This window comes from Mustela putorius, unplaced genomic scaffold, assembly GCF_011764305.1.
Source record: "Mustela putorius furo isolate JIRA1106 unplaced genomic scaffold, ASM1176430v1.1 tig00537227_pilon_pilon_pilon, whole genome shotgun sequence".
Lineage (NCBI taxonomy): Eukaryota > Metazoa > Chordata > Mammalia > Carnivora > Mustelidae > Mustela > Mustela putorius.
Genome location: NW_025422368.1, coordinates 37,298,127 through 37,318,853, shown reverse-complemented (window position 1 = coordinate 37,318,853; position 20,727 = coordinate 37,298,127). Strand labels below are relative to the sequence as shown.

Below are 20,727 nucleotides of genomic sequence, written 5' to 3'. Positions count from 1 at the left end.
GACCCACAAAGACCCGGAACTCCCAGCCAGGGCCAGGGAAAAAATCTCAGCCTGTGATCACTGCTTGGAACCTCTCTGGCAGTCTGGAGCTGCCCAGACAGCTGCCACTGCCATGGTTTTGGGTACAAACAGAAGATGCTGCGTTCCCAGGGACCATGACTCTGAACCTGCTCTGCCAGCAGCCAAGGAGGAATTTATTTGGGCTCTGCAGCCAGACTCTGGCTTCTCTCTGAGAGGGAGGTCAGGGTGCAGTTTGCTTTCCTCTAAACCTACTAAAACCATCAAAAGCGGTCAAGGCAAGGAAAAAAAAGTGAACAAACATAAAAACCTCCAGAGAACAAAAGCCTGAAAAAACCGACTTCCTCAGAGCCCACCCCCTTGAGGGGGGCAGGAGTAACTCAGGGAACATAATTGACTGAAAACCCACGCGGCAGGCCCTTTCCCCAGAAAACCAACCAGGAAAGAAAAAAAAAAGACTACAAGAGAACAACCACCACTACTTCATAGGACAACTTTTATTTTTAATTTGTTCCCACTATTCTGGCTCATTTTTAAAATATAGATAATTTTTTAACCTATTTACCATCACAGTGAGATGTCCAGTACATCAAATTCCATAATAACCTTCTAACCTGAACTTTTTAATTCATATACCTGTTTTTATTGTGCATTTCTATTTTTTTTTTATTTTTAAAAAAAATTTAGTTTAGTCTAGTTTATTCCTTTTTTATTTTTATTTTCTAATAGTCATATAAAGTTAAACTTCAAGGTAATCCCCTTTCCCCAATCAATGCTACCCTATAGGTAAACCAATTTTTAATCCCCATTTATCTTAGGGAATTTGGGTTCTTTAACAAAGGTATCAAGATACACCCAGGAAGAATCAAAACAACCTTCCTCACCCACACTGAGAATTTATTACCACCCTCCCATCTTTTTCTTCCACCAGTGTTTCTGCGTTTTTGTGTTTGTCCTGATAGTATATAAATGTTATACTTGGGGTTCTTTTTGACAAGGTTCTTCCTTTATTTGCTTATATATATATATATTTTTTTCTCTTGTCATATAGTTTTATCAGTCTTTTTGTTTGTCTGGTTTTGTTTGTATACTTCATCAATCTTACCTTGGAGCCCATTTGGGCTGAATCTTCTCTTTATCTTCCCTTTTTTCCCTGTCTCTCTTTTTTTCTTTTTCTTTTCTTTTTTCTCTTATTTGGGTGGGGAATCCTGATTGCTCAGAAGCGTTCCAGGGTGCACCTTGACTGCACCACGGTCGATACATTCAGCTACATCCGTTCAGTCATCTCTCACCAAAATAACTAGGAGGAGGAGTGCCCAACAGAAGAAAAATACAGAGGATGGGCCTTCTGCAACAGAGCTAATGGCTATCGACATAGACAATATGTCAGAAAGAGAATTCAGGCTAACAATTATCCAGGCAATAGCTAGGTTGGAGAAAGCCATGGATGACCAAGCAGAATTGATTAGGGCCTAACTGAAAGCGACCAGACAGGATGTTCACAATGTTAGGGCTGAGCTGAAAGCTCCCAGGGATGAGGTTCACAATGCTCTCAATGAGTTCTGATCTAATCTGAATTCTCTCAAAACTAGGGTAACTAAGACAGAAGATAGAATTAGTGATCTGAAGGACAAACAGATAGAGAAAAAGGATCAGGAGGAAGCCTGAAACAAACACCTTAGAAGTCACAAAAACAGAATCAAGGAAATAAATGATTCCATGAAATGTTCCAACATCATAATTATTGGAATCCCTGAAGGGGAGGAGAAAGAAAGAAGTCTAGAAGACATAGTAGAACAAGTTCTTCATTAAAATTTTCCCAATCTCTCAAATAGAACCAGCTTCATGTACTAGAGGCAGAATGGTCTCCACACAAGATTATAGATTCCAGAAAAACATCAAGGCACCTGATAGTCAAACTGAGGAATCATAATTGTAGGTATAATCTCTTGAAAGCCACTAGGACAAAGAAGCTCCTTACTTACAGAGGAAAGCCCATCAGAATAACGTCAGACCTGTCCACAGAGAACTGACAAGCCAGAAAGGGCTGGCAAGATATATTCAGGGCACTAAATGAGAAGAACATGCAGCCAAGAATACTTTATCCAGCAAGACTGACATTCAAAATAGATGGAGAGATAAAGAGTTTCCAAGACCAGCAAGGCTTAAAAGACTATGCAACCACCAAGCGGACACAGCAGGAAATATTAAGGGGGGGGTATTATAAAAAAGGATAAATCTTAAAACTAACATTGAACAGAAATATAGAGACAATCTACAGAAAGAAAGACTTCAAAGGTAACACAATGTCAATAAAAACATATCTATCAATAATCACTCTCAATGTGAATGGCCTAAATGCACCCATAAAATGACACAGGGTTGCAGATTGGATAAAACGGCAGGACTCATCCATATGTTGCCTACAAGAGACCCATTTTGAAACCACAGATACACCCAGACTGAAAGTGAAGGGATGGAGAAGCATCTTTAATGCCAATGGGCCTAAAAAAAGGTCGGGGTAGTGATTCTCATATCAGACAAATTAGATTTTAAACTAAAGACTGTAGTTAGAAATACAGAAGGACACTACATAATTCTTAAAGGGACTATCCACCAAGATAATCTAACAATTGTAAATATCTATGCCCCCAATATGGGAGCAGCCAATTACATAAGAAAACTGTTAATCAAGATAAAGAGTCATATTGATATGAATACATTAATAGTAGGAGATCTTAACATGCTTCTCTCAGAAATAGACAGATAATCGAAGCAGAAAATCAGTAAATAAGAACATTGAATGACACATTGGACCAGATGGACCTCATAGATTTATACAGAACATTCCACCCTAAAACAACAGAATACTCATTTTTCTCAAGTGCATATGGAACCTTCTCCAGAACAGACCAATACTGGGTGACAAATCAGGACCCAACCGATACTAAAAGACTGAGATTATTCCCTGCATATTCTCAGATCACAATGCTTTGAAACTGGAGCTCAATCACAAGGAAAAGTTTTGAAGGAACTCGAACACCTGGAAGCTAAAGGCCACCTTGCTTAAGAATGCTTGGATCAACCAGGAGATCAAAGAATAACTGAAACAATTCATGGAAACCAATGAAAATGAAGACACTTCGGTCTAAAACCTATGCGATACAGCAAAGGCAGTCCTAAGGGGGAAATACATAGCCATCCAAGCCTCCCTCAAAAAAATTGAAATATCCAGAATACACCAGCTGTCTCTACACATTAAAGAACTGGAGAATCAACAACAAGTCAAACCAACTACACACATAAGAAGGGAAATTATCATAATTAGAGCAGAGACCATTGAGGTAGAAACCAGAGATACAGTAGAACGTATCAATGAAACTAGAAGCTGGTTTTTTGAAAAAATCAATAAGATTGATAAACCATTGGCCACACTAATTCAAAATAAAAGAGAGAAAGCCCAAATTCATAAAATCATGAATGAAAAGGGAGAGATCACAACTAACACCAAGGAAGTAGAAACAATCATCAGAAGTTATTAACAACTTATATGCCAATAAGCTAAGCAACCTGGATGAAATGGATACATTCCTGGAAAACTATAAACTCCCAAAATTGAATGAGGAAGAAATTGACAACCTGAATAGACCTATATCTAGTAATGAGATTGAAGCAGTGATCAAAAACCTCCCAAAAAACAAGAGCCCAGGACCTGATGGATTCCCTGGGGAATTCTACCAAACTTTCAAAGAAGAAATACCACCTATTCTCCTGAAGCTGTTTCAAAAAATTGAAGCAAGAGGAAAACTTCCAGACTCTTTCTATGATGCCGGCATTACCCTGATCCCCAAACCAGGCAAAGACCCTACCAGAAAGGAGAATTTCAGACGAATATCAGTGATGAATATGGATGCTAAGATTCTCACCAAGATCCTAGCAAACAGGATCCAATAGCACATTAAAAAGATTATCCACCATGACCAGGTGGGATTCATGTCTGGGCTACAAGGATGGTTCAACTTTTGCAAATCAATCAATGTGATAGAACATATCAATAAGAGAAGAGAGAAGAACCACATGGTCCTCTCAATTGATGCAGCAAAAGCATTTGACAAAATCCAGCATCCGTTCCTGATTAAAACGCTTCAAAGTATAGGGATAGAGGAAACATTCCTGAACTTCATAAAATCTATCTATGAAAGACCCACAGCAAATATCATCCTCAATGGGAAAAAGCTTGCATCCTTCCCGTTGAGATCAGGAACACGACAAGGATGCCCACTCTCACCACTCATGTTCAACATAGTATTAGAAGTCCTAGCAACAGCAATCAGACAACAAAGAAAAATAAAAGGTATCCAAATCAGTAATGAAGAAGTCAAACTGTCTCTCTTCACAGATGACATGATTCTTTATATGGAAATCCCAAAAGACTCCACCCACAAACTACTAGAACTCATACAGTAATTCAGCAACGTGGCAGGATACAAAGTCAATGTACAGAAATCAGTGGCTTTCTTAAACACTAACAATGAAAATACAGAAAGGGAAATTAGAGAATCGATTCCATTTACTATAGCATCAAGAACCATAAGATACCTGTGAATAAACCTAACCAAAGAAGTAAAGTAACTGTACTCGAGGAACTACAGAACATTCATGAAAGAAATTGAAGAAGACACAAAAAGATGGAAGATCATTCCATGCTCTTGTATTGGAAGAATAAACATTGTTAAAATGTCTATACTGTCTAGAGCAATCTATACTTTTAATGCCATTTGGATCAAAATTCCACCGGTATTCTTCAAAGAGCTGGAGCAAATAATCCAAAAATTTGTATGGAATCAGAAGAGACCCCAAATCACTAAGGAAATGTTGAAAAACAAATATAAAACTGGGGGCATCACGTTACCTGATTTCAAGCTTTACTACAAAGCTGTGATCATCAAGACAGCATGGTACTGGCATAAAAACAGACACATAGACCAGTGGAACAGAATAGAGAACCCAGATATGGACCCTCAACTCTATGGGTAAATAATCTTCGACAAAACAGGAAAAATATACAGTGGAAAAAAGACAGTCTCTTCAATAAATGGTGCTGGGAAAACTGGACAGCTATATGCAGAAGAATGAAACTCGACCATTCTCTTACACCATACACAAAGATAAACTCAAAATGGATAAAAGATCTCAACGTGAGACAGGAATCCATCAGAATCCTCGAGGAGAACATAGGCAGTGACCTCTTCGATATTAGCCACAACAACTTCTTTTAAGATATGTCTCCAAAGGCAAAGGAAACAAAAGAGAAGATGTACTTTTGGGACTTCATCAAGATTAAAAGCTCTGCACAGCAAAGGAAACAGTCAACAAAACAAAGAGGCAACCCACAGACTGGGAGAAGATATTTGAAAATGACAGTATAGACAAAAGATTGATATCCAGGATCTATAAAGAACTCCTGAAACTCAAGACACACAAAACAGACAATCATATCGAAAAATGGGCAGAAGATATGAACAGAGACTTCTCCAATGAAGACATACAAATGGCTATCAGACACATGAAAAAATGTTCATCACTAGCCATCAGGGAGATTTAAATTAAAACCACATTGAGATACCACCTTGCGCCAGTTAGAATGGCCAAAATTAGCAAGACAGGAAACAACATGTGTTGGAGAGGATGTGGAGAAAGGGGAACCCTCTTACAGTGTTGGTGAGAATGCAAGTTGGTGCAGACACTTTGGAAAACAGTGTGGAGATTCCTCAAGAAATTAAAAATAGAGCTTCCCTATGACCCTGCAATTGCACTACTGGGTATTTACCCCAAAGTTACAGATGGAGTGAAAAGAAGGGCCTTCTGTACCCCAATGTTTATAGCAGCAATGACCACGGTTACCAAACTGTGGAAAGAACCAAGATGCCCTTCAACGAACGAATGGATAAGGAAGATGTGGTCCATATACACTATGGAGTATTACGCCTCCATCAGAAAGGATGAATACCCAACTTTTGTAGCAACATGGATGGGACTGGAAGAGATTATGCTGAGTGAAATAAGTCAAGCAGAGAGAGTCAATTATCATATGGTTTCACTTATTTGTGGAGCATAACAAATAGCATGGAGGACAAGGGGAGATGGAGAGGAGAAGGGAGTTGAAGGAAATTGGGAGGGGAGGTGAACCATGAGAGACTGGACTCTGAAAAACAATCTGAGGGCTTTGAAGGGGCACGGGGTGGAAGGTTGGGGGAACTAGGTTTTGGGTATTAGAGAGGGCACGGATTGCATGGATCACTGGGTGTGGTGCAAAAATAATGAATACTATTATGCTGAACAAATTTAAAAAAATTTTAAAAAAGTCACAGCAAAAATTATTCTAATTGTTTCCCTTTCCTTGAAAGATCCTAATTATATATGTGTTTAACTTTTGATGTTATCACACTGATCTCTTTTAAAAATTATATTTGGTCCTCATCTCTGATTGGATTATTACTCTCTTCAATCCAGAGCATTTAGAGCTACACAAATTAAATTTTTATATACTTCCTCAGGAGAAGCCGCAAAGTGATAATGGTTGTAATTAAGGGAAGAGCCTCAAAAACATAGGGCAGAGTAGCAGTTTTTAAATCTTAATTACTTATTTTATCCATAAGTTTACACCCATTAATTGCCAGGAAACAAAATTCCAAATCTAGAAACTGAACAGGCTATCTTGTCAAACTTTGACAATCCCTTTCAAATTTCTCCAATTCCAAAAGAGATAACCTTTACATATGTCCATATAACACACTGGGTGAGAACACTGGGGTCCTCAATCAGTAACAACTGATTGCAACTTAATTTCAAAACAGGAAATACATCTCACAGAACAAAGATCTACTCTTGTTTAGGGAGCATACATGACCCATATTGAATTTTTCAAAAAAGTGTTTTAAAATGCAAATATCTTTGATGTATATTATCAAACTGGTTAAGTCAGATTATATTTCTGATTCCTGGTTATTTCATTGGATGGAAGGAAGAAGTTTTTTGGAAAATGACTTTTATTGAGTATTTGGAAAAGTAAAATATGAAGAGATCACAACTGCCAGAACATCATGAGGTTAGGCTATATTTTAAGGATTTTCATGCATTATATTATTGATCCTTAGATCAGTCCTATGAGGTGGCTACAATTATCACCAGGTCACAGGAGATGGCACTGAAAGATCAAGTTCTTAAGTCAAAATGACTGAGATCTAGTGAATATACAAGGTAGCCTGTTTTTCTAAGAATAAAATATGGAAAAAAGATCTGAGCTGAATCTGTAGCCTGGAGCCAAATCCATATATGCCCAGCCCCAATCAACTAAAACAGCGAAACCACAAACTGGTGAATGAGAAATAAGTGCTTCCTTTTAAACCTCAATGCAATCCTGTATTGTTTGTAACACAACTTCAGCAATTAGTTATAGCTACTGCTTAAATATTATATGAAATGGATTTAGAATATTCACATAACTTCTCTATATAATCATGAGGAATAAATACAAAGAATATAAAGGATATGTCTTCAAAGAGCTAAATATATATAAAATATGAATTTATTTTGCAAATAATTATTGAGTTTAATCTCTCTCTCTGTTGTCATTGAATTAGGGTAGAAATATCTTTGCATCATTATCAAATTAGTAATGTCTGTCCTGAATTCTGGCAATAACTAGCTCTGCACAAATATCTTTATGCTTTTAATTCTTGTTTTCTTCACTACTTAAAATTCATTTTCACTTCAAAATATTTTTTAGCATGATAGTAAAGAATAACAGAGGTGGTGATGTGAAGAATTTAATAAAACAAGATCTCTTCCAATATATCTGGAATTCAGGTGAGGAAAACAAAACACAAGAAAGAGATTCAAAGGACACTGGTTATTATTCCATGAAGCACCTATCTCTACCAAATAATGTACCAAACCTTTCACAGTGCTGCACTAAAATGGATTCTGAAGATAAATTTGGTTCCATTCTCAGAGGACATGGGGCAGATGTGAATGGCTCTTACAGAGCAACTCTGTGGCTGTTGCATGATAATCCTGAGTGCCTGTTAACAATTTAGTACTCTCAGCTCCAAATGTGTCCCTCAGTGCCCTGGGTTCTCAGGTAATGGAGCTAGGTGCTATAAACATTTACTCCTGTTAGCTCACATGAGGTTGAACTATATGGATAAAAGGCAATGGAACAAAAAATCCTAAAATTTGTGTGGGACCAGAAAAGACTCTGAATTACCAGGGGAATGTTGAAAAAAGAAAACCAAAGCTGAGAGCATCACAATGCCTGACTTTAAGCTCTATTACAAAGGTGTGATCATCAAGACATCATAGTATTGGCACAACAACAGACACATAGATGAATGAAACAGAATAGAGAGCCCAGAAATGGTTCTCCCACTTTATGCCCAACTAATCCTCGACAAATCAGGAAAGAATATCCAGTGGGAAAAAAGTCTCTTCAATAAATGGTACAGGGAAAATTGTCAGCCATAGAGAGAAGAACCTCTTACACCATACACAAATATAAACTCAAAATGGATGAAAGACCTAAATGTGAGACAGGACTCCATCAAAATCCTAGAGGAGTACATGGGCAGTAACCTCTCCAACACCAGCCACAGCAACCTCTTAAGACACATTTCTAAAGGCAAGGGAGGCAAAAGGGAACTTTTGGGACTTCATCAAGATAAAAAGCTTTTGCACAGCAAAGGAAACAATTAACAAAACTAAGAGGCATCCCACAGAATGGGAGAAGTTATTTGCAAATGACATATCAGATAAATGGCTGGTATCTAAGATGTATAAAGAACTTTTTACACTCAACACCCAAAAAAGAAATAATGCATTCATTAAATGGGCAGAAGACATGAACAGACACTTCTCCAAAAAGACATACAAATGACTAACAGGCACATGAAAAAAATGTGCAACATCTCTAGCTATCAGGGAAATACAAATCAAAACCACAATGCAATACCACCTTACATGAGTTAGAATGGCAAAAATTAACAAGGCAGGAAACAACAAGTGTTGACAAGCATGGCAACATTCTTCTACATTGTTCATGTGAATGTTAGTCAATATAGCCACTCTGGAAAACAGTATGGAGGTTCCTTAAGACTTTAAAAACAGAGCTATACCACCACCCAGCAATTAGGTATTTACCACAAAGATACAGGCTTAGTAAAAAGAAGGGGTACATGTGCCCACCACAATGTTCACAGCAGCAATGTCCACGATAGCCAAAGTGTGGAAGGAGATGAGATGTCCATCAAAAGATGAATGGATTTAGAGAAGATGTAGTCCATATATAAAATGGAATATTACTCAGCCATCAGAAAGAATGAATACCCACCATTAGCACTGACATGGATGGAACTGAAGGAGATTATGTTAAGTAAAATAAGTCAATCAGAGAAAGACAATTATCATAAGGTTTCACTCATATGTGGAACACAAGGAATAGCAGAGAGGACCATAAGGGAAGTGAGGCAAAACTGAATGGGAATAAATCAGAGAGAGAGAAAAGCCATGAAAACACTGGACTCTGGGAACCAAACAGGGTTACAGATGGGGGTTGAACGGGGGGATGGGTTAACCAGATGATTAAAAAAAAAATAAATCTACAATTTATTAAAAAAAAAGCAGTGGAGAAAAATTGCGGCGGAAAGGGCTCTTCTCCCTGATTTCATGATGTTTTCAGGGTGTTTGGCTGGTGTGGCTTGGTTGCCAGCTGCATGCATACTGAAGTCTTATGTATTCAGTCTCCAGCAAATATTGTGGCCAGTCCCAGTCAAAGCTTCCTGCCCTCGCCCTCTACTCTGCCCCTTCTAATAGTCTATCAAGGAATTCTTCCTGCTTGCCAGTCATGGCCTGAGATCCATCCTGACTACAGTCAGGTGTAAACTGTGGAATTGCTCTGTCCCAGGCCAATCCCATGAACATGTCTGCCATGAAGTTGTTTGTGGTCACACTGTGTTCAATGATATCTAAATTTCATCTTCAGAGAAAAGATCTGGCTTCCCAGTGATCTCTCCTTTGGGTACTTTCCTTTAATCCTAAAGTATTCTTATAATTTTATCTTAGTAGCTTTTTTTCTTAGTAGGCTTTCTTTTACAAATAGATGATAATCATTTGTCTCAAAGTTCCCCTGGTTTCTGTGTCCTGACTCATCTGACTGATAACCATGTCACCCAGGGCTGTTCAACCCTCATTTGTAGCCCTTTAAGGACTAGGGCAAATCAATTCTTTTGGAATTATTAGTAGAATTATTCACCTTTTTGAGAAACTTACAAAAACAGTGCTTAATATTATGATTTATAATTTAAATAAAATTCATTTTAATAAATAGCAAAAGATTAAGAAATATATGATCTATACCTGAGTATTTATTTTTTATATTAGTATGACACCAACACCAAGGTTGAAACCCCACGTATACTTTGGACTTTGGAAGGATTTGATGCATCATTGCAACTTCATCCTTGTAAATAATGAATGATTCTAGTGAGTGTTACTGAGATGGGAAAGGCCAATGTGTGTGCAGACCGGGCAATTAAGGAAATCTCTGTACTTTTCTCTTAATTTTGCTGCGAACCTAAAATTTCTCTAAAAAAATAACATCTTAAAAATATTCTGAGAAGGCAATTGTATGTCTTTTGGAGAAATGAGAGATAGTTCTTTAGATGGTGACAGAGCATTATCCCCAAATTAGGTAACTAATGTCTGGTGCTTACAAACATATGGTCTTAATTCTAAGCAATATTCATTAGATATTATCTTTGAACTGAAGAGGAAAAATGCACAATTCTTGTCACTCTCTGAAGATACTGATGGTCTGAAATACAGAGAATTACATTAATTTAGTGATAAATACCATAATATTTTGATGAATAAATAATTTATTTTGACTAATAGTTAAGTAACAACTCTAAATATTTCCCTTGTCATTGTTCTATGAAAACACTGCAACATTTGTGTTTTCTAGTTGCTCACATATTAACACTTTTTCTTGTAAGATTAATTCTTTTAAATCCTAAAATATAAACATTCTCAGGAAACTTATGTTTTGGAGAAGAAAGTTGTGCCTTTTGGCCACACAGATGAGTTATTATTGATTCTCTGGGAGCTTCTAATCCATGAAGATGGAAGGAAGAAGTGCAACAAATACTGTGAGAAAGCAGATTTTATTAGAAATCAAATAGGAGCTCTCATACTCGTTTGAATTTTGTAGTAACAATAAAGTTAATTCTTTCCTTATAGTATCTGTCTATATCTATATTTTTTGTATCACACGGGACACACTAAAAAAAATATCCTACTAGGACTAAGTAGGAGGAGAAACTGACAAAGATAACAATTTTGGGTTTCTGATAAGTGACAAAAAGTTTAAAAATACTTTGTGAAATGTGTACATTGGGAAAAATCCTAGAGATTCAAGTAAGAAGAAGCACCTTGTGATTTTCTTGTGCAGGACAGATCCTGTGCCTCCCCCCAACCCCTGATCACCCTAGCTCAGTGATCAAGAAGAATTGTAGTTTTTACAGTTGGAGAAGCTGCAAGTAGCAATGGTGCTGGTGCCACAGGGAGACTTGGTTAGCAGTTGGGAAGGGGGCAAAGGAGTCCATTGGTTTTCTAGCTCAAAGTGTTAATTTTGCTCAGTCATGATGAGGAAAAATCTTACTTTTTTTTTTAGTCAGAGCTTGTGGTCTTTGGGTCAATCGCTCAGACTCCCATAAATATAATGGGAAGATACTGATAAGGGAAGATATGACAGAAGAGTTCACCTGAGCTCTCTATACATTCTTGACAGATGGGAAAAAAAAAAAGTCTGTGCACAGGGAGAGACCAAGATGAACCCACTAAAAAGTAAAAGTGAAAGGAGACTTGAGAACTGCTAGTCAAGTTGTGAGCACTCCTACCCCCCAACACACACACACTCACTCACACACACACACAGGCGACTCATGCTCGCATATGCTCTCTCTCTCTGTTTCTCGTTCTTGCAGAAATAAACAGATTTTAAAATCTCTAAAAAGTAAGTTAAAAAAAATAAATCCACATCTCAGGACATCATACCAAGATGACTGAAGATCACTTGAGAACACAAAGAAATACTCTTGAGGGAATAGAGTGGATTAAGACGTTACTTAAGTCAGTATGAAAATAGGGAATGGGTGATATATCTTCCACCTCTATCAGCGTTAGTCCGCGTTATCTACCACAGAATCTATATCTGCCCTGGACGCTATTTCAGACTATGCATAGGAGCTGACCTCAGCAAGATGTAACAATAGGAAACCCCAAGCCATAAATCCCAAAGGAAATAATAATTTAAAGATATATCTAGACCCAAATAGTTGTATATTTCTTCTAATCATTTTTGCTAAGGTTGCCAAGACTATTCAATAGGGAAAGGACAGTATCTTTTACAAATGGTGATGGGAAACTGACTATCCACATGCAAATAATGAAGCTGGATGCTTACATTGATACCATAAACTAAAGCTTACTCAAAATGCACTGAAGACCTAAACGTAAGATGTACAACTATAGGGGTGCCTGGTTGGCTTGGTCAGTTGGGCATCTGCCTTTGGTTCAGGTCATGTTCCTGGAGTCCCTGGGTAGAGCTCAGCATTGGGCTCTATGCTCTGTCAGGAGTCTGCTTCTCTCTCTGGCCCTTTATTATGTTCATTTTCTATCTCTCTTTCTCTCTACCAAGTAAATAAATGAAAACCTTAAAAATAAAGATATAAAGCTATAAAATCCCTTGAAAAGAATGTTGGGGAAATAAACAACATCATATTTGGAAACGATTTCTTGGATATGACACCAAAAGCACAGACCACAAGGGAAGAGTCCATTGTAGACAAATGTATTACATCAAACTAAAACATTTCTGTGCATCAAAGGGATTGATCAACGGGGCACCTGGGTGGCTCAGTGGGTTAAGGCCTCTGCCTTTGGCTCAGGTCATGATCTCAGGGTCCTGGGATTGAGCCCGCATCGGGCTCTCTGCTCAGCGGGGACCCTGCTTCCCCCTCTCTCTCTCTGACTGCCTCTCTGTCTACTTGTGATCTCTGTCAAATAACATAAAATCTTCAAAAAAAAGGGATTGATCAACAGAATGAGAAGAAATTTAAAAAAACAATTTCAAATCATATATCAAATAAGGTATTCATATCTAAAATATATAAGAAATCCTGCAAGTCAGTAACAACAACAAAAACCAAATAACCCAATAAAAAGTGAGTAAAAGAATTAATTTTTTAAACAATTTTTTAATTAAATTTTTTTTTTAATTAAAAAATTTTTTTTTAATTTTTTAAAAAAATTTTAAACATTTTTTTCCCCAAAGAAAATATGTCAGTGGTCAAAAACCATACAAAAAGATGCTCAGTATCACTAATGATCAGAGGAATGCAAATCAAAACCTCAATGAGATATCACCTCATACTCTTAAAAAAGAGTCAGTGAAGACACTGCAGGAAAAAGAGGACCCTTGTACACTGCTGTTGGGAATGTAAATTGGTCAGCCATTGTGAAAAACAATATGGAGATTCTTCAAAAAACTAAAAATAGAATAACATAAAGAATCAGCAATTCCACATGTAGGAAAATACATGAAAGTTTTGAAAGCAAAGTTTCAAAGAGATAATTATACACCAATGCTCACTGCAGCATTATTCACAAAAGTCAAGTGTTAGAAGCAACTCAAAAGTTGATGGATGAATGGATCAAGCAAACAGTACATACATAACAATGCAATGCTATTCAGCCTTGAAAAGGAAGGAAATCCCATCACATGCTCCAGGACATTATGCTAAAAGAAATAAGCCAGTCGCATGCGAGCGTGCGCGCGCGCACACACACACTCACAGACATACACAAAATATATGATCCCATTTATGTGAAGTATCTACAGCAGCGAAACTTATAGATACAGAAGTAGGATGGTGATTATTAAGGCTTGAAGGGTACATGGAGGAGGGGAATTATTGTTCAAGGAATATTGAATTCCAGCTTCACAAGGTGAAAAGTTAGAGGGATCCGTTGGGCTCAATGTGAATATAGTGAGCTCCCTAAGCTGTATGCTTAAAGATGGTGAAGATGCATATATATAGTTAAATGTAACACAAAGTGTGAGATAGTGTATGATTCCCACTATATGCCAGTCTGGAGAAATGAAAACTATAGAGATAGTGAAAAGATCAGTACTTGACAGGGTTTAGCAGGGAAAGAAGGATGGATAGGTGAAGCGCAGAGGATTTTTAAGGCACTGAAACTATTCTGTATAACTCCATAATGGTTTAGCACGTCATTACATATTTCTCCAAACTCATAAAATGCACAATATCAAGAGGAAATTTTAAAGTGTACTATGGTCTTTGGGTGATAAAAATGTGTCATTATAGGTTTATCAATTGTAGCAAATAAATAACTCTACTGAGGGATACTGAAAGTGAAGGAGTCTGTGCACTATGCATGCATAGATACAGACAATAGGGGAATACAGGAAATCTCTGTCTTGTCTGAGTTTTGCTGTAAACCATTTTTTTTTAATATGGGTAATGTCAATATGGTAAATTTCATGTTATGTGGTTTGGTTGCAGGAACTCAAAAAAAACAAAAACAAAACAAAACAGAAGGCAAACAAACATAAAGAGGTCTTGACAGCAGTGAGAGAAAAACTTGTCATTACATTTAGGAAAATAACAATATGGTCGATGGATGAGTTTTCACCAGAAACAATGAAAAATGAAAGAGAGGGAACGTCAAATTCAGAGTTAATAGTACAAAAAACAAAAACAAAAACTTCCTCCTCACACAAAAGAAATCTAAAGCAAAATAAGATAAAACAAAAAATCTTGTCAAGCAAGAATTATAAATTCAGCAAAACATTGTCAAAAAAAGAAGGTACATAAGGCCCCATGACAAACTTGAAACAAGAGAATTTCATCTTGGTAGACCTGTCTTCCAAAAATATTCTTCAAGCTGAAAGTAGATGATGCTAGATTGTAACACAAACCTACAGCAATGAATAAAGAATAGCAGAAATGGTAAACCTGTGGTAATTTAATAATCTGTATGTGTATTTTCCTTTTGGAATTGCTTTTGAAGATAAGATTATTTAAAGTCATCGTTATTATTGTTATATCATTATATCATACACTTGGATCTATACCATTTATGGATGCAAACTTGTGTTGGCATACAGGCACATGGTGTGGGTGAGGGAGGAAGAAAACATTTTTTTAAGTATTTATTAATTTCTGTGGTGCACATTCCCCAGAAATGCTTCATTTCACATCACCAATGTGAAATCATGAATACAGTGTAGGAAAAAATACACATAATTGGTGTTCAAATCAATGCTAGGTGGCTTCAGTATGACATTGTTTAGAAGTACAGATTCCCCTTTCTATCTGAAAGAATGTTCCTATGAAATCTTTCCTGAGCTGAAATGGTGTAAATTGAAGAAGCAATTACCATTAATTGGAATTAATGGAATTAATTAATTGGAATTAAATGGAAAAGTTGCTGAGTATTCTCCAATCTAAAAAATAATCTCTTGGGGTATTCTGATATTTTATAATACATCTTGCTAATAGATGCACAAAATAAATTGAGATGAAGCATAGACCTTCAAAAACATGGTTGAAAGCTATGCTTGATACTGAGATGCTAAGTATATTTTCTGAGGAAGGAACGTGATGGGGCCACATTAACTGCTTGGGTCATGTGCTGCCTCTATAACAGCAAACCCAGCACTGAACACAATTTTCACATCAGGTTCTCTGTTCCCCGGGGAGTCTACCTCCTCCTCTCTCTCTGCCTGCTCTCTGCCTACTTGTGACTGTCTGTCAAATAAATTAAAAAAAATTATATATATATCACCTTATATATACCACACATTACATAAAGTAAGCCAGAGATTTCTTTGAACACTAAAAGTATGATCCATAAAAGAAGAAATTGATGAAATGTAATTCATCAGGACAATTTCCACTCTTTGGAGAGAAAAGAAAGATAAATCATAGACTTCAGAGGATATATTTACAAATCATACATCTAATAATAGACTTTTTGCCAGGCTACTACAAATCAGATACTATAAATCTGATACTACAAATCAGACTTCCTGTTCTGGAAAGACAGAGAAGAAAAACTTTTTGCTATTCCTCCAACCAAATAGAGCTAAAACCCCTGGACATTACAAACAGGACAATATATACTCAGAAAGATGATGAGAAAGCTGACAGAAATCAGCAGTTTGGGCATGAGGAATGACATGGTTGTGAGCGCCCTGGAATATCTCTTTCCCTCACATGTCCCAGACTGGTGCCAGAGAGGTTGGCAACCCACAGAAACCAATGGGGACAGATAAAAGTCCAAAACACATTTTTTCTCTCCAGTCAAAATAACAAGGAAAAGACATGCTAGGAAAATGGAAAATTTTTGGTCACTGAATGCATTATTCTAATCAAAAACCTTTGACTATCCAGCAAAAATATCACTCAGGAACACTGGGGAAATAGACATTCTGTGATAAAGGAGAACTATGAAAATGTGTCACCACCAGACCTGCTCTGAAAGAATTGATAAAGGGGATTATCTAAAGAGAAATTAAACAATAAAGGGAGGAATCTTGGATCATCAAGAAGAAAGAGAACAAAAGAAAGATTAAAACTTTCATTAGCTTCAATGGACTTCCTTTCACCTCTGTGTCATAAATTATTTGATAGTTGAAGCAAAATATTAATATCCATGATTCTCAATGTAAGTAGAGAAATATTTAGGAAAATTATAAGTAGGACACAGTAAAGAAAGGTAAGTTTCTGTATTTTACTTAAAGTGCTATGGGTTGTGATAGACTGTAGACTGTGATATATGTGTATCTGATAATCTATATAAAGATTCTATATAAAAATTCTATATAAAATTCTCTCTCTATATATTCTATATATAAAATTCTATATAAAAATCTATATAATATTTTTAATACATGTATGATTTATATAAAGTAGAATAAAGCATATGTGACATATATATGTTTATATATATATATATAAAGTCATTTATGAAGAAAAGATCTACTTTGGTATAAATTATACTCTACAATTAGGTAATGATGTAGAAAAGTGTAATCTTTAATTTTATCTCACAGCATCACAAACAGAGCTTCACAAAAAATAAATTCCCAAATGGTCATAAACTCTATTTAAGGGTTAAAAAATAAAAAAAGAATAAAGAAATAAAGAAAAACAGATAAATCCTAGAGAATAAGATAGGAAATTATATTCATGTACTCTGACTAACTTCTGAAATAGGTCCAAAACAATCACCAAAATTGTAAATTGAACTAGAGTAACATTAATAAATTTTCTCATTAAAAGAATCCAATTTCAGAGTAAAAATGCAAGTCACAGAGTAAAAAATCTATTTGCATCTTATAAACTCAGAAATGAGCTCATATCCAAAATATGACAAGAACTGGAAACATTTGAGATCTTACCATGTCCTCTTCATCTATGGAGAGCAAGGTAGAGTTATTGGAAGCACAGAACATCAAACTCTCATTCCATGGTTTTCCTTCAGTGTTAATGTAATAGCAATTGTTGGAGTACGTAATCCACTCTTTTGGACAATGCCCACAATGATAAGCTAAAGAAAAGTCATGAGATATCATCCAAAAGAATCATGAATATTAACAAATTCAAATTAATTTACATACTCACATATATATACACATATGTGTGCATAATACATCCATGTACTCTCTCGGGATGGTATAAATAGAACAAAATATGCTTACACACACTCAACAGAGAATGGTTAGCCTATCATTCTCTAAATTATGTGTTCATATAAAGCAAATACACAAGAATATTCATCTCTACATGTCTTGAGAGTCACTGAAGGAAGCAACTATTTTAGAATAGTAAAATGATTTATCTCTTATGTTATAGCAGGAGGAAATTTGAGGCAATTGGTAATAATGGATATGGGGATTTAAATGATTATTTCCTCAGATTGTTGTATTAGAATAAGCAGTCTCCTATAATCATTACTTCTGAAAGTTTATTAGATGATTTTCTGATTTATTTTCCCCAAAAGAATCTATTATCATCTTTTTCTAGCCTAAGATAGAGATAAAATAGAAACTATAATAATATTAGAATTTTTAAAATGATTCTGTACCTTTTGGGATCCTTGTTTCCTGGGATGTTTGGTTCTGCTCTGGTCGTTTAGTAACTAGAAAAATTAAAGCAATCTTCATACGTACTTAATATTAAACCAAATAAATCATAATGATTTGAGTTTTTTAGTTTGAAATTTGGTGTATTGTTTAGAATTAGAAAACTCCATAATAAAATGGATTTTAGTCCATTAAGTAGGTAATGAACATGTGGGGAAAATATTTCAAAAGCCTAAAGAACCAAATCTCACCATTTCTTATAATACTTGGTTTATGCAATCTCAAGAATTAATTTGTGTATTTCTCAATAAGGTATCCGCTATAACTTGTCTTTGAGTTATGAAATCTGAGCAAATTTTAATACTCTCTACATTATTATTATTTCTAATGTCACAAAAGCAAAATAAGCTTTCCAAACTTAGAGCATATATGCATTAAAATGAGATAATTCAATTCCATAATGTTACATAGTATTTCCAGGCACTGATGATCATTAAAGTGAAAAATTCCCTTGTAGACATTCAAACATTACTCACAGGGAATAACAGCTATTGTGACCACAGTGGACGTCAAGACAAGGCAGATGATTCCCAGGATGCCAGCAATGAGCTTCCCTGGACATGAAGATAAGTAATAGAAGGAGAATTGAAAACACTGAGAAAGGATGGGTAGTAACAATCCTTTAAAAAAATAATATATGAGAGAACCAACGATGTTCAGGGAATCACATATGAAACTTGCACCCCAATCCGTATCTACCATTATAATCTTTTCTCAGAATATACCATTGCAGTTGCAGTAAATATATTACCCTAAGAGATATGGGAAAGACTCAGTAAGCAATGGCTGAACAAATTTAGTCCTCAGATTTCCATTACAATACCGTATTCCAGCTGCACACACAGATCCTCACAAATGAAAAATAGGGGATATCATTCCCTACTCATTCTCTACGCCCCTGCATCCCAACTGCATATAATAGCACACTTACACCGAGTATGTATTAAATGTTTTACCTTTGCAGGGGGTTTTCTTGTCGTTCCCTTGAAGGTCCTGAGAAGCATTTTCAAGATTTAATTCTGCATATGTTATTTCCTGCTCAATTTTTGAAGTGGAGCTTTTAGTGCCCTTAGCTTTCACTTGCTGTCTTCTTGAACCCTTAACCTGACTGAGTTCTGCATAGGTAACTCCTTGGTTATTCATCTCTGCAGCTGCGTGGTGTCAGGCACAGGGCTGAGTGGGACTGTACTGAAGGACTTGATGAAGAGTGTATGCGATGTCAAGATTGCTGGGACAGTCACAGTGAGTGGAGTGTGGGTGAGTGAGTTCATTTGCATTTGAAGGTGTAAAATCTGGTACTGGTTTCCTTAGGGCTTTGAAGAAGTGTTTTATGGTAGAATAAGGGGTTTTACAATACTATTCTATGTTTGACACAATAGTATTTGTTGAAATGAGATAAAGCTATAAATTTGTGGATAAGAAAGGAATTCATGAATAATATTGTCCTTATTAATGTCCTATTATAAGGTAATCATGATTCCACAGAACCATGTCAACACTATTAGGATAACTGGTTTAAAATTTAAATGCTGCATTAGAAAAAAATGGTGCATCTACTTTTTCCACAATTTTTAAGTCCATATTAGTTAAAAATTGAGTGCTCTGAGATTGGGGAATACTAGTTTTAGCACAAATAGGAATTTCCTGTAGTAAATGACTTTTATTTAAACGTACATTTCTTTACTAAAAGGTAATGCACTACTATCAAGTGAATTTTTATTTTGAACAATTGTATAGTTCTGAGAAATCGTTAAATTTCAAAAGAAAGACTTGAAAAATGTCACATGACACATTAAATTTATTGGAAACCTGAACAACATTGAAAACAAAGACCAAACTATATTTTTAAAAAGTAATTATATAACACTAGAAATTGACAACTGATTTAATGATAAAGATATGAAATCATAAAATGATAAACAGAAGTGTAGATTATTTATGGAAGAACACTGTTGGTACAAACCACAGAAAGTTCAATGAATGTCAAAGACAGTAAGGGTAGCTTTAGCTGTATAAAGAATTCTAATAAATCAAATCAATATAATTTCATAATTCAATGAGCTCTGCAGTTAGTGAAATCTGGAACTACTCATGGCTCTGAAACTTACAATATATGATCTTTAACAATTACTTCCTATCTAGCTATCTAGTTTTTAACTGATCTAAAATGAGAATTAAAATATGTAAAATATAATGTCTATAAAGCACTTAATACTCCACCTAGCTTTTCTAAGCTCTCAATGATATACAGTTATTTTAATTATTTGTAACACAATAGCCACTTTATCATTACTGATTCATATTCTTTAGACCAAGTAACATAATTCATTAGATGGGAGTCTTTCAGTATTGAGTATCATTTTTGCCAAGCTTTGTTTTGAATATTTATACTTAAGTTTAAATTAGGATTTTACACA

The 20,727-nt window shown here is 35.7% G+C and overlaps 1 protein-coding gene across 1 annotated transcript; it reads right to left on the bottom strand.

Moving 5' to 3' along the window:
* Positions 1 to 10,931: 10,931 nt before the first annotated feature.
* LOC101692160 (NKG2-A/NKG2-B type II integral membrane protein-like) lies at positions 10,932 to 19,661 on the bottom strand. The gene is made up of 5 exons (XM_004779753.3): positions 19,267 to 19,661; positions 18,787 to 18,864; positions 18,253 to 18,306; positions 17,567 to 17,715; positions 10,932 to 11,220 (listed from the first exon to the last, which is right to left on the bottom strand). Exons 1-5 carry the CDS (start codon positions 19,451 to 19,453, stop codon positions 11,113 to 11,115), a joined length of 576 nt encoding a protein of 191 aa, XP_004779810.2. The 5' UTR covers positions 19,454 to 19,661; the 3' UTR covers positions 10,932 to 11,112.
* Between the last annotated feature and the right edge of the window lie 1,066 nt (positions 19,662 to 20,727).